At 36.1% G+C, this 12905-nt stretch overlaps 1 protein-coding gene across 2 annotated transcripts in view; it reads right to left on the bottom strand.

The window, feature by feature from the left end:
- Nucleotides 1-6034: 6034 nt before the first annotated feature.
- METTL25 (methyltransferase like 25) overlaps nucleotides 6035-12905 on the bottom strand; it is a 44811-nt gene continuing 37940 nt past the window's right edge. For both annotated transcript variants that reach the window (XM_079303864.1, XM_079303865.1), the window contains 3 exons: nucleotides 8578-8652; nucleotides 7884-7955; nucleotides 6035-6306 (listed from right to left, as the gene is read on the bottom strand). In XM_079303864.1, coding sequence (XP_079159990.1) covers nucleotides 6220-6306; nucleotides 7884-7955; nucleotides 8578-8652 — 234 coding nt within the window. In that variant the 3' untranslated portion in view covers nucleotides 6035-6219. The remainder of the gene's footprint in view (nucleotides 6307-7883; nucleotides 7956-8577; nucleotides 8653-12905) is intronic.

Genomic DNA, 12905 nt, shown 5'->3' with positions numbered 1-12905 from the left:
ATAATAGGAGGTGTATTAAACAGCATAGATTTACAACTGTACATTTTAATTATTGTTTCTGAAAGTCTGTATAATCCAGAGGTGATCACTGCTCCTTTCTGCTTTGGAATTTTCTCCTTCAGTGCCAGACACTATCGAGTTATTCAGCAAGCAGACAGCTTTGCTCTTTTCATCAGTGAGTCATGAAAGAGTTGACAGTGTGTTAAGGCCATCTCAGCTTCAGTCTAACAATCTGATTTGTTGGCTCAGTAGATTTAGTGCATCTTGATTTTCCTGATAAATTCCACGTGAAACCCAATACCAGCTACCCTGACAACATCTTTATCTACACAAGTAAGTTCATACTGGTCAAGATGCAAAAAGAAAGAGACTTTCATAAATCTGAGAATTTTGCAATGAAAACTTAAGAGTTTCCCAGGTTTCACATGCAGAATTTTTTAATCCACAGATAAACTGTAGCTAAATTCAGCAGTGATATTTTGCTTTTGGACAGTCGTTGTTAATTTTAAATAATTTTATCCTGTTATAGCTACAAGAAGAAATAAAATGTCCTTGCTTATTACACATAACCACTGTGACTGTAATTGCAAAACACTGAAAATAGATAATTTAGCAATTAACTATTACACAGAAAAACCCCAAGCAAGCATAGACTTGGATTATAGAACAGCTACAAAATAAATGTTATGTAGAAACTGCTTGATTTCTTGGGGTGAAAAGTGTATCAGATGGTTGTTCCCTGATATTTGTCACTTTTGCAGATAGTTCCTAAATTGTAAGGCAAGTTTAAAATGTGACTCCTCTGTTTACTTACTGAAAGTCCCAGTTCTCCTGTATTCCAGTTAAATAACATAATTACATTTCTTCCTATGGTTCATAAAGAACAGCAATACACTTTGTGGTAACTGCAAAACTCCAAGCTATTTTCTCCATGTAATCTTGTTTATGTGTTTTGTATTTGTGAATTATCAAATTCTGGCCAATAGTGCACCTCAAGATGCAACCTGACACAGACTGTGCTTTCCTACCCAAGAACACACTTACACATACAATTTCAATTTCTTTTACATTTAAATGATAATCTAGAATCTATTTTCTGGTGTACTTCAAATGCACATTTCTGATAAAATTATGGTTTATAGCAGGATTCCACTTGGATAAAGCAACTTAAATTTACTATAAATTCCACAAATAAACCTAGGAGTAGCTACAACTCCTAGCAATTAGTTGAAGTGATCTAATGTTTGGACAAGTGTATTGTGAGAAAGTTCCACCTGTGGAACATAAACCACAGACATTGTACACCTGTTGATGACAGTAGTGACTGAAGTAAGTAGCAGACTGAACTGACTGAAAAAATCTGTTAAAAGGAATTCAGTAATTCCGGAGGTATCAGATCTCTGGATTTCTGAGGGTTCTGTTGCCTTTTAGCATGAAGCACAGAGTAGAATGTCATTCTGCTACTGATTTCATGAACAGCATCACTGTGAATGTGAGACAAGTGTCTATTTGTTTCCAGTTTGATACAGACATTGCAGACAGCTTTGAAGAGAACGTAGGTTTATACTGGGAAGATTGGTGTACAACAGCATGTTTTAACAGTTTGAGGCCAATTTTCATTATGTTGGTGGGTTTCCTTAGATGTCTGAGTTTAATGATAATGTGCTCTGGAATTCCTGTGAAGAAAATGCTTTAGAGCTCTTGAATTGAGAAAGACTTGTGAAGAGAAGATATTGTGTACAGTGATTTTTAATAGCCTATGCTTCTGAGGATGTCTGGTCCTTACTAATCTTTCTGATCATCAGGAATTAATTTAAGGGAGAAAGCAACAAGAAGCGTAACTGTGGTGCAGCTTCTCTGAGGCATCCTAAATCTCAGAAGGATTTTACTCTATCTCACAGTACACTGAAATACAACATTGACAGAGATAACAAGCAGGGATAAGCAAATTCAAAGAAAGCGACTTGTTCAGCAGTTGCCTGGAGATACAGAATATAGACCCACCAATCTCAGTTGATTATTTCAGATAGAGAGAGAACTGCAGCTGGATTCCAGGAGAATTAGGCCATGCTCCCATCTGGCAGGAATTCAGAACTCAAAATTTGAATGGACTTCAGAAACTTAGGGAGCTAAAGTCACAGTTCTAAGAATTAGGTGTTGCTTTAAGTGTCTGGAAAACTATACCTCAGTTCTGATTTGCTTACAAATGCTGAAAATTCTTCATGGCCCATAGCCTAGCATGAATTCCTCTCTTTTCAGTGCATTAGACTATACATCAGGAAGAAGGAGAACAGATAATAGTGAATGTGCTAAGATGCATGGGATAAAGAGATTTAAAGATGCCAACAGTGATTGGTATTCAGTTACTTCACTGGGAAAGGAAAGTCTGAAGCCCCACACTGAAGTTGCTAGCTCACACATAAGCAGGGAGGACTTTCTTGGTGCTGGTCCTATTTTACCACTTGCCCTTAGTACCAGTGATATCAGACAATATTGCACACTTAGAATAGTTTTTAGGAAAAAAGTAAATATAAGCCAATAAGTAACTCCAGCCATTTAAAAGACACATGGCTGCCACAAAGCCAAATACATTTAGCATGCTTTCCTTGTGCAGATTTTATACCATCACAGGACATAAAGTCTCAAGATTTTAAGTCCATCAAGACATAGCAAAAGCATATTAACTCTTAGCAGATATTAAGCACTTTAACAGTAATGAATCATGTCAATGAAGAAGATAATTTACCATAAAATATACCTAAATTTAATCAGAAAAAAAAAAAAAAAAATCCCAGAAACTAAAATAGCACACATTTTTTTGTGGCATGATGTTACAAGCCAGGAATCAGACCTAGAATCATAAAATCATAGAATGGTGTGGGTTGGAAAGGATCTTGAAGATCATCTAGTTCCAACCTCCCTGCCATGGGGAGGGACACCCTCTACTAGATAAGGTCTTAGAGACCTATCCAACTTTGGCTTGAATGCTCCCTGGGATGAGAAGTCCATAACCTCTCTGGCAAGCTGTTCCAGTGCCTCACCATTTTTTCTTTACATCTAATCTAAACCTACCCTCCTTCAGCTTGATACCCCCTTGTCCTTCTCCCCAGGGCTCATCTCAATCCATTCTCTGCCTGTGTTTGTGCTTGGGATTGCCCCAAACCAGCTACAGGTCCTTCCACTTGGCCTTGTTGAACTTCATCAGATTCTTGTGGGCACATCTCTCAAGTCTATCATGATCCCTCTGGATGGCATCCCTTTCCTCCAGCACATTGACCACACCACACAGCTTGGTGTCATCTGCAAACTTGCTGAGATGCACTCGATCCCAGTGCCCATGTCTCCAACAAGGATGTTAAACAGCACAGCCCCAGTACCAATGCCTGAGGAACTCCACTCGACCTGCAGAATTAAAGTTTGTCACAAAAGCAGCCCTGGAGATTTTAGGGCTACACTGATCTCTTGAATATTAACATTCCACACATACCCTGCATATACTCTTATCCCTCCATCTAAGAACAGGTTTCAGCCCTAAGGAAGATAAATAAAACACTCTGAATCTGTTAGAGAATGCATAGCTGTGCCACAAACAGAATCAGGCAAACACCTGATGGAAAACAGGTATATCCTCTGTTCCTTAGGGAGTACAGCAAGATAGATAATGGCCTTTCACACTGAAAGAAAATGGAGGTTCTTTCCAATCAAAAGACTTCATCATATTTTGGATACAGTTTAGTTTATGGGAGAACTTCTGGCAATAACCATAAAGAAAAGTGGTTTTATTCATCTTGATTACTGTCAGGGATTTTTCCATTGTGTAAACAATACCTCATAAGTATTCAGGCACCCAAAGCTTTGAAATAGCTTTGAGAGTGGACAGCAACTGACTTTGCTTGAATCCAAACTCATCATATAAACCTCTTGATAGTTATTATTCTAAGAAGCACATTGCCTCTCTTTTTGCCTGCACAGACTACAAAGTGTATGAAAAGTACTGAAAGGGTCTGAGAAGTTGTTGGGGGAGGGAATGCAAATTTATTCAGACCTTTTTAAAACAGTAGACAAACACTTGTGCTAATCCTAGAGATGTGCTTGTTTTTCTAAACTGTTGCAAATGTTCTTTTAAGATAGTAATAAAAATTTAACTTTGAATGTACCTAACATTACACACTTATCACATAAAATTAACACTAGTCTATTTTTTTTTTTGCAATTTCGACTGTGTTTAGATTAAACCATACGGGGCTTGCTCAAATGAATATTTTTCGTCCATAAAAAGGTATGTTTGAGCCCTTGTTTTCAGTGGGAAACTGTGCTTTCTTTGTTTAAACATCATATATGGCCTGTTTTTAGAATTTGGTCTGAAAAAGTAGAAGAACCAATTCATAAGAGAAAAAAAAGGCAATTTCTTCCCCAAGTACATTTTTTTCAACAGCACATAACAGGGATGATAATACTATAACACTTCAGTAACAATTAGTCATCATGTCTTAGCAGAACATAATATAATAAAACCTATTTTTCTAGGAATTTTTGTTCACCTTTTTTCTTTATAACATCAGGTACTTTAGATTGCCTTTTTATATCAGATATTATTGGGTTTTTTCCTTCCAGATGCTTAGAGGTTAGGAAAGGATTTTTTTTCTTTTCATTCCTCTCCTGGGAAAAAAAATCAGCAGCTTGTTAGTTTCCTCAGTACTGTCTGTATAACAAAAGGTGGCATATATGGAAGGCCTCATTTTTCTCTTAGCTCTACTGCTCCAGACCTGCAAGTTCTGTTCATTTCCTTGGGCATTGAAGATGTTCAGCAGTTCAAAGGATTTAATATACTCAGACCAAACAAATATCAGAAGCTCATACTGGAACCATGGAATTAGTAAGGACTGGACTTTTATAACAGTTTAGACAGACATAAAACCAAAATATTTCTTTCAAGCGAATATATCAAGAAAGATGTGACTTGTTAGAAAAAATACTTTACTTCTCTTTTCTTCAGTGGCCACGTTCACAAGATCTCATTATATTTTGCAAAGTGCAGCAGAGTAGGATCCATTCCTACTCAGTCTAATTACATCTCAGTCTCAGTCTAATTATTGTCATTATACAATTAGTATAAAAATATTCTTTGTTATTCTCATCTTCCATGTGCATTCTCCTCTTCTTTCTTGCCTTTTTCTTCTTCTTTAATGATGTATTTTATTATATATTTGTTGTCCTTTTTTTTTCTATGCAGTAGTAGTTAATTATATTTTACATAAACTGGAAAATTCTAATAAAAGCACTAGGATTTAGAAAATAAACTTTTCTCCTTTTTTAATTGATGGAAAATCTGCAAGTTTAATTAGGCAACTCAGTGAGAGAAATGCATCAACAAATAAATTTCCCACTCATGAATGCAGCAAATCTAACAAGAAACTGCCTAGGAAGTTTCAATTCATTTGAGTACCAAAGTATTTATACCCAACAGATCTGGGCCAGATAATAGCTTTCCAGTACAACCCAAGGATTACAGAGTGAACCCCAGCAGGGTAGCTGATTCTTAAGCACTGGGAAATCTCTCACTGGATGAGAACACACATATTTTTCTTTCAGAGTGACAGGCAAACAAGTGCATGCCAGGAAAATGCCTGAAGGAAGAAGGGGTTGATATAACACTGTCCTTTGCAGGTAGTCGCTACTTAGGCTCTTCTACACTGCTCTATAAGTAAGCTGGTCCTGATGACCTGCAGAAGAGGTAGTACAAAGATCCTATTTAGTCTATGAGCCTCTTGTTTACAGTGTAGGGTATTTTTCTGTTTATACTCTGCACCATCTGAATCCAGAAAAAAAAAAAAAAGTGAGCTTAGTCTAAGACTAGCCACTGGGAAAAATTAAGGTTATATTGAGAAATATCAAGAGAAAGGATACACAAGCGTAGTACCTTAAAAGGAAGAAACATAAATGTTATTTTAAATAATAGTCACATACTATGGGTTGTAACATTTATAATAAAGTCAGATGTTCAACATTAATAACTGACATAAGGAAGCAATCATATTTATAAAGGATATATTTATTTCTGAAGATTCAAAGAGGCATTGCACTTTTTTCTTTTGCATTTGAAAAGCAAACGTTGTACTTGAGGAATCAATTAAAAATAACAGAATAAAAGAGAGGAAACAGCACTATCAGTTCAGAATTTCCAACCTCTTTGCAATTTGATTCCACTTCAGAACATGACTAGTTCTTCAGAGCAATAACTGCATAGCATCTGGGGGACTTCACAGGATCAAATAACTTCACAAGTCCAGACCAGGCGATGTTTTCCTGAAAATGATATATGATTGAAGTGCATAAAAATGGGTTTGACTTATAAGCTAAAATATGGTAATATGTCCACATTTTGAAATCCAAAATTGAAAATAAATAGAATTATCCTAATGCCAAGCAGGAAAACCACTTATCTAATAAGAAAATCGGGGTAAAGTTTGCTGTGAAAAAAGGACACCCATAACAGGATATATTTTAAAGTAATTTAATTATTTCTGGTGCTATCAAGTGATAGCTTCCCGCCTGCTTCATCAATAAAGCTTTGCTTTTTGGCTGAACTAGAGCAAAGAAATTAAGGTTCATGTCATACTTGTTTTATGTTGCACATTCTACTACTGCAGCTAATTAACTGAATTTTCAAATGAATCAGGCCAGCTGGATCTGGTCATCATGTTGCATTTGGCTTTTTTTTTTTCATTTTTCTTTCTAAACAGATTTTGTGAATCACTCAGCACAATATTAAATCTATGCATATATTACATTTAGAAAAGGTGAATTAGTGCTATATGCAGCAAGTCTTATCTCCCCTCTTGGAAATCATACAGATTTCTATGCAGTTTGTAACTGCTTGGCATTTGGGAAAATGCATCATTATTTAATACTTCAAATTGCCTCTCTGTAAAAATACCAGTTAGAACAAAGGCATACATTCACTACAATTCAGTTGTTCCAAGTGCATCCTGATGGAGAATAAAGTGAATTTTCACTTATGATAAAATGGAGCTCTTAAAATGAAAGGTTTATAGTGGAAAAACACAGCTATTCATTCATATGAATGAGAATAAGCTTTATTTTAAAATTTTATTTTGACCATGGCCCAGAGCAGAAGCTGGATGATGTGACCATTTCCACCTAGGAAATTATTATTTGTGTGAAAAATGTTTACTGGAGCAGAAAAAGTATCACCACTGCTTTCAAGTTAACCAGGCCAAGCTCAAAATCAGTGTTAGAAGAAACAATATAATAATATAAGTTATCATGGAGTAAATGTAGTAGCATTTGCTTATTATATCCCAGATCTGTACTTGTAAAATATATCCAGGCTGTATGTTAGTCAAATGTACCTCAGCTGACCCATACACTTAGAAAAAGTGCACCCTCTCTCATTATTAATCTTAATTAAGAAACAGTAAAAGAAAATCATAAACATTTTGGATCAATTTCAAAATTTTTAGAATTATATGTTCCAAAGCACATTAATTGGAAGTTTGAGTATTAGCAGCACAATATTTGTTTAGCATATCCAATTTTTTAAAAAATTATTAAATATTTCATTATGTTGTATATAATGAGATTTGCTACATCTTTGATTAATTTATTTTTTACTATCTATTGACTAGTAATTACCATAGAATTAAAAGAGCATAAACTTTACTGCTGTTGCTTTGTTGAAAATAAAAACATCTGCTGGGCATATGTTTATACTAAATGGAATGAATGCTTATACTTTTGCAAATATGATGAGAATAATAATTCTACAGCAGACTTTTCATCTGCACAGTAATAAATTGACTCAAATAGCCTCATTTCAGTGATGTAGGCTTTAGGTATCATAAAAGAGAATGCAAAAATACCTGCTCCTTGAGGTAGCAAAGACGATCCAGAAGTATCAAAACTTCTATGCAAGGAGCCAGAACAACCTTCAACTGAAAGAAAGATTAGATGCTATAATCCTTTTGGGAAAGACAGGCAATACACTTCCAAATGGCTACATTTCCTCAAAACAGTTCCAGGAAGGTCAATCATTTTTTAGGGGTTCTGTTGTACAAATGTCACCTTGCTAATCTTCCCTATGGGATGAACATCTTCGAAACAGATTATATTAAAAATGAAAAATACATGTAATGCTATAAACTCTGAGAACCATGTTATTTAGGTGGTTTTCAGACATTGTCCAACAAGAAAAGAATATTAAATGTAGCAGAACCATTTTAAAGAGGGAAATAATGAATTTTAATAAAAAGAGTTTTTTATTAAATAACTGCATGGAGACCAGTCTAGATTTAAAAGGAGACTGACATTCCATTTTCCAATGCAATAGTCCCTCTTGAAAAAGAATCTTCCATGTGTTCACTTTATTACTTTACTTACACCTAATATAGTTCTGGAATAGGATACGTTCCAAAGTATGGAATGGGGAACTGCTTTGTTTTTAAGATTGCATACCACAGTGTAAGACAGTCCACCTCCACATAAAACTTAACAGGGCTTTGTTCTAGACTAGCACACATATATGCAAGGTAGTAGTATTAATCCTGTAACTTTTACCATATTAAATGCTTCAAGCTCATTCATTCTGTGCTTGTACTTTTCGTAGTAATCCATTATACAGCTGTCTAGGAGCTGCAAGGGATTAAAAAAAAGATATCAGAGTTATTACTTTTTCAAGAGAACTTTAGAATTAAACATTGTCACACTAAAAAATGAAATCCATGTTCAGTTTTTTAAATTAGCACATTGCTAATATTTATAATAATTATAATTTTCCAACAGCAGTTTCTCAGTTCTTATTTACAGTAACTATTCTTCACACAGCAGTTTCCACTGACATGAAATACTGAGATATATTCATTATTCAGAAAGCTCCAGCCATTCTTAAATGAGAATTACACAGTAAAGTAGAGATAACATTCTCATTTCCTTTCCATGTACCTTATCCCCTCCTCACTCCCATGCCCAAGAGATTTATTTAAATACCTGAGAATTAAACTCTGGTGTGAGAGTAACATGGTTGGTGTTTCATATTCCAAAACCTACTATCAGATTCTGGAAATAATGCTTTGTTCCTCTGTGCCTAAAATTACCTATCTTTAAAACAGAATTTCTCTATTTACTTTGAACTATTTCATGTTTCGTCTCTTCTTTTCCCAATCAGCTGATGTGAGACTGCCAGCACTGCCACCATGACTGTAAATGCTGCGATTTGGGGCTGAATTTGATACACAGGCAGTTCAGGAACTTGACTGAGCCTTTTCAGCCCTCACTGGCCAGTGCAGCAGAGCACATGCTGCAGCTGTGACCATGACTCTTTTCACAAAACATCTTCTCTACAGGGCAGCCAGACCACCACATCTCCTGGCTTTTGAAGGCCATGATGTGTCTGATCTGCTGACTGCAGTCCTGAACACTTAACAAGCACTTGAACTGGCCACATACGGAACATGCCAAAGAAGTGGGAAGTAGGATTGCAGCATTATTGCTGAGGTAGGCTGCTGGAAAGAGTAGAGCTGAAAGAGCTTGATGCACTTCTGCAGTACTGCAAATTTTGCAGTATGGCTGTTCTGTCTATGGAATGAAAGAGTCCGAACTTAGCAGAAAAGTAACGGCTCTGACAGATGTGCAGATGTGGCACTGAGGGACATGGTTTAGTGGTGGACTTGTACTGTTGAGTTAAGGGTTGGAATTGCTACTCTTAAAAGTCTTTTTCAGCCTAAATGATTCTATGACTCTAGGACAAAAGACTAGGGAAGCTAAAATGCTTAATAAATTTTTGCATATTTTATTAGAAGAATCATCTGAGAGCATGTGGTGAATACAGCTGCAAAGAAGTATGTCTTTTATTATAAAGCAGACAGTTCAGATTCAATGCACTGAAAAAATGGAACAAATAAAGAATTTGAAACCACTGAAAGATAAGCAAATTAGTAATAATCAACACAAATTCATCAAGCATAAATCACAGGTCAGTCTACTTCAGTTGTAAGGAGGGTAAAAGGATTCATGGCAGAGAAAAACAACTGGTTATCCTATATTCTGATTTCAAAAAGATTTTTGATAATATTTCCCATAATAACTTTATAGGCAAATTTAGGAAACAAGCTTCAGATTGAAGTACTAAAAAGTGAGTGAAAACTGTTTGAACGACCATAACCAGAGAGTGGTTCCTAATGAGTCTGAGCAACTGCAATGACCTGCTGACTGGAGGTCCATTATGAAATGCAGTATTTTCATTAAAAATCCAGACAATAGAACAGAAACCACATTAGTTAAGTCTGCAAATGTTCAACAGGAAGGCATTGTCAAAACTTAAAATAATTTTCAGAAACTGGAGCATTGCTTAGAGAAGAGTTTGAACTGCTGTACCAAAAAGGAAAAAGGACTAGGATCAGGCAGAAATAACCAGCTGCTCAGGATGGGGAGCAGCAAATGACAGTCTGGAAGATAGAGCAGACCATAAGCTGAGTGAGAGTCACAGTTGTGCTACTGCACAAAAAAGCAATCACCATTCTGTGACATGTATGAGAGAGCAGCCTGCAAAGTGCAGGAAGTAATCCTTCAACTTTGGCAGTGGAAAAGCTCTAGCTGGAATACTGCATCCATTTTTGGGCATCAGATTTCAAAGAAAGAAATGAACTGTCTGAAAAAGCCCTAAGAGGGAAAATAGATCAGAGATCTAGAAAACATGACCTATGAAGAAAGACTCTGAGAACTGGAACTGATCAGGCTAAATGAGACAAAATTGAGAGTGTTTTTACAGTTTTTACAAGGCTATCACCCAAAAGTAGGGAACAGTTTGTTCACTGTGTCTGCAGTGGATAAGGCAAGAACTAATGGGCTTGAATTACAGGAAAAAAAAAAAAAGTTAGCCAAAAGCTTGAAGAAACGTTTTCTCTTAGAGGTTAATTAAGGACTGGCAAGGCTGTCAGTCTACATCACAGGACACTTTTAGAAGATCTGACGAATATTATTTTCAGGAATGATGCTTAATTCAAATTCTGTTTTAAAACACAAGCACAGAAAAAACTTTTGTAGTATTTCAGTCATATTTTTTTAATTTAGAAAGTACATTTTCCCAACTGCAAAGGCAAGGTTGAGTAGTTTATCCAGCAGTACTAATGTGGACTAACAAGAATTTTTTTGGTCTTATTGCTATTTTATTTTCTGTGAAGCTGTGCAAATATTTTAGAGTTCTTTTTGTTTTTCTCTTCCCCTCTGAATAGTCAAACCAGCTAAAATATATCAGTCACGAAATAAACAAAAGAGTTTATTTAACCTCTGCCCTATAAGCTTTTCATTTCAACTGAGTATTAATAGGGTTTTAGTATAATGGATTTTTGAAATTACAGGCTATTTGGAATTAAGATACAAAGACCTATATTTGGAAAAATGTGATCTTGAAACCCTTCTGCCTTTGCTTCCTTTATGTTCTCCATTTTTCAAGATGAAGCATTCAAATTAAAAGAAAACAAGCTGTGAAATGTTTGGCAAATAAAAAGTGGGTCAAAGATGTCTCTTGCACATTGCCATACTCAAGTATGTGCTTTTCCATTCCTTCCCTGCCTATTACACACTCTGACTGAATACATCTCACTGTCATGGATAGCCTAGGTACTATTCCAAACTCCAAAAGTTTGGTGACCAAACCAATTCAATGCAACAGCTCAGCTGGAAAAGAGAGAAAGTGTCCATGGAAAAGCATTGGTACAGAAGGGCATGAAAAGGGTAACTCGTAGTTAGCCATGTGGTCAATTTACTGGGTTTTTTTACTAAAACCCAGATAACACTGGTTTTGTCTGAAACTGCAACACCAGCTTTCCACCTGACTTTGGTACCTAACACAACATTCAGCTCTCCTTCAAAGATGATGTAGGATTAGTTTACTCTTGGCATCTTTGAAGAAGAATTGTACTTCCATATGCAAAGCCAGCACCATTCAGCCACTGAAGTTGTCCAAGAAACTGTTCTCTGTGTTTTAACTCACTTGTGTAGCAAAAACAAAAATTCTTCATATATATACACTGAACTTTTTTCTCACATTTTGATGTTGATACGATGAGCATGAAAAAACTCAAATATATGCATTTGTCTTAATAATGACTGCATTCAAAAATCTAACTTAAGTTACTGACACTCAAGTGACCTTCATTTCATTTTTGCCAGTATTTCTTCCCTGATACAGCTACAATGTCTCCTGGTCTTTATCAGGTTGTGAACAGGACCTCACCTCTTTGCACTGTGATGGTGGTACATGCTTTATTTGGAACTAATTTCTTTGTGGATGATGTGGTTACTCAAACAACTGAAACAAGCAAGAGGACCTAGCAAGGTCTCCAGGGACCTACCTGTAACAATACCATATAGATACACCATCTATGCCATAAATACCATATGATGTAGATGGCAATAAACATGAACCATAGGACTGACTGATCTGTTGTGAACACGGTGAGACTGTTCACAGAGCTCTGAGAGTGTGTGAGATACCATGTGAGATACCTGAGCATACCTACCTTGGACTGCAATCTCACAGGAATGCTGATAGAGCACAGGCCGAAAAGAAAATATTCAGGGCCAAGCTACGGCAATTACTGATACCACACTTCACATTTCTTCAGAGAGCATTTTTTTCAGAGCTGAATCCTTTCCAAGACAAAAAGTATTTTCACTGAAAGTCTCTTTTACTGTCTGATGCTGCACATATCCTCCAGAGCAGAGACAGCCAAAGGATGCTATTCCACAGTCTGTTAGAGGCAATTCCTTTTTGCTACCTCAAAAGGACTGCTTTTTCCTGCACTGACAGCACAATTCCATGTTTCCTCTCTCTACTTGTACCAGCACTATCAGGAACACTAATGAGAATACAAGAAAACTGTAAG

The sequence above is a fragment of the Erithacus rubecula genome (genome assembly GCF_903797595.1).
Source record: "Erithacus rubecula genome assembly, chromosome: 4".
In the NCBI taxonomy this organism is placed as follows: domain Eukaryota; kingdom Metazoa; phylum Chordata; class Aves; order Passeriformes; family Muscicapidae; genus Erithacus; species Erithacus rubecula.
Note: the sequence above shows the minus strand (reverse complement) of the source record. Positions and strands in the feature narration are given on the sequence as shown.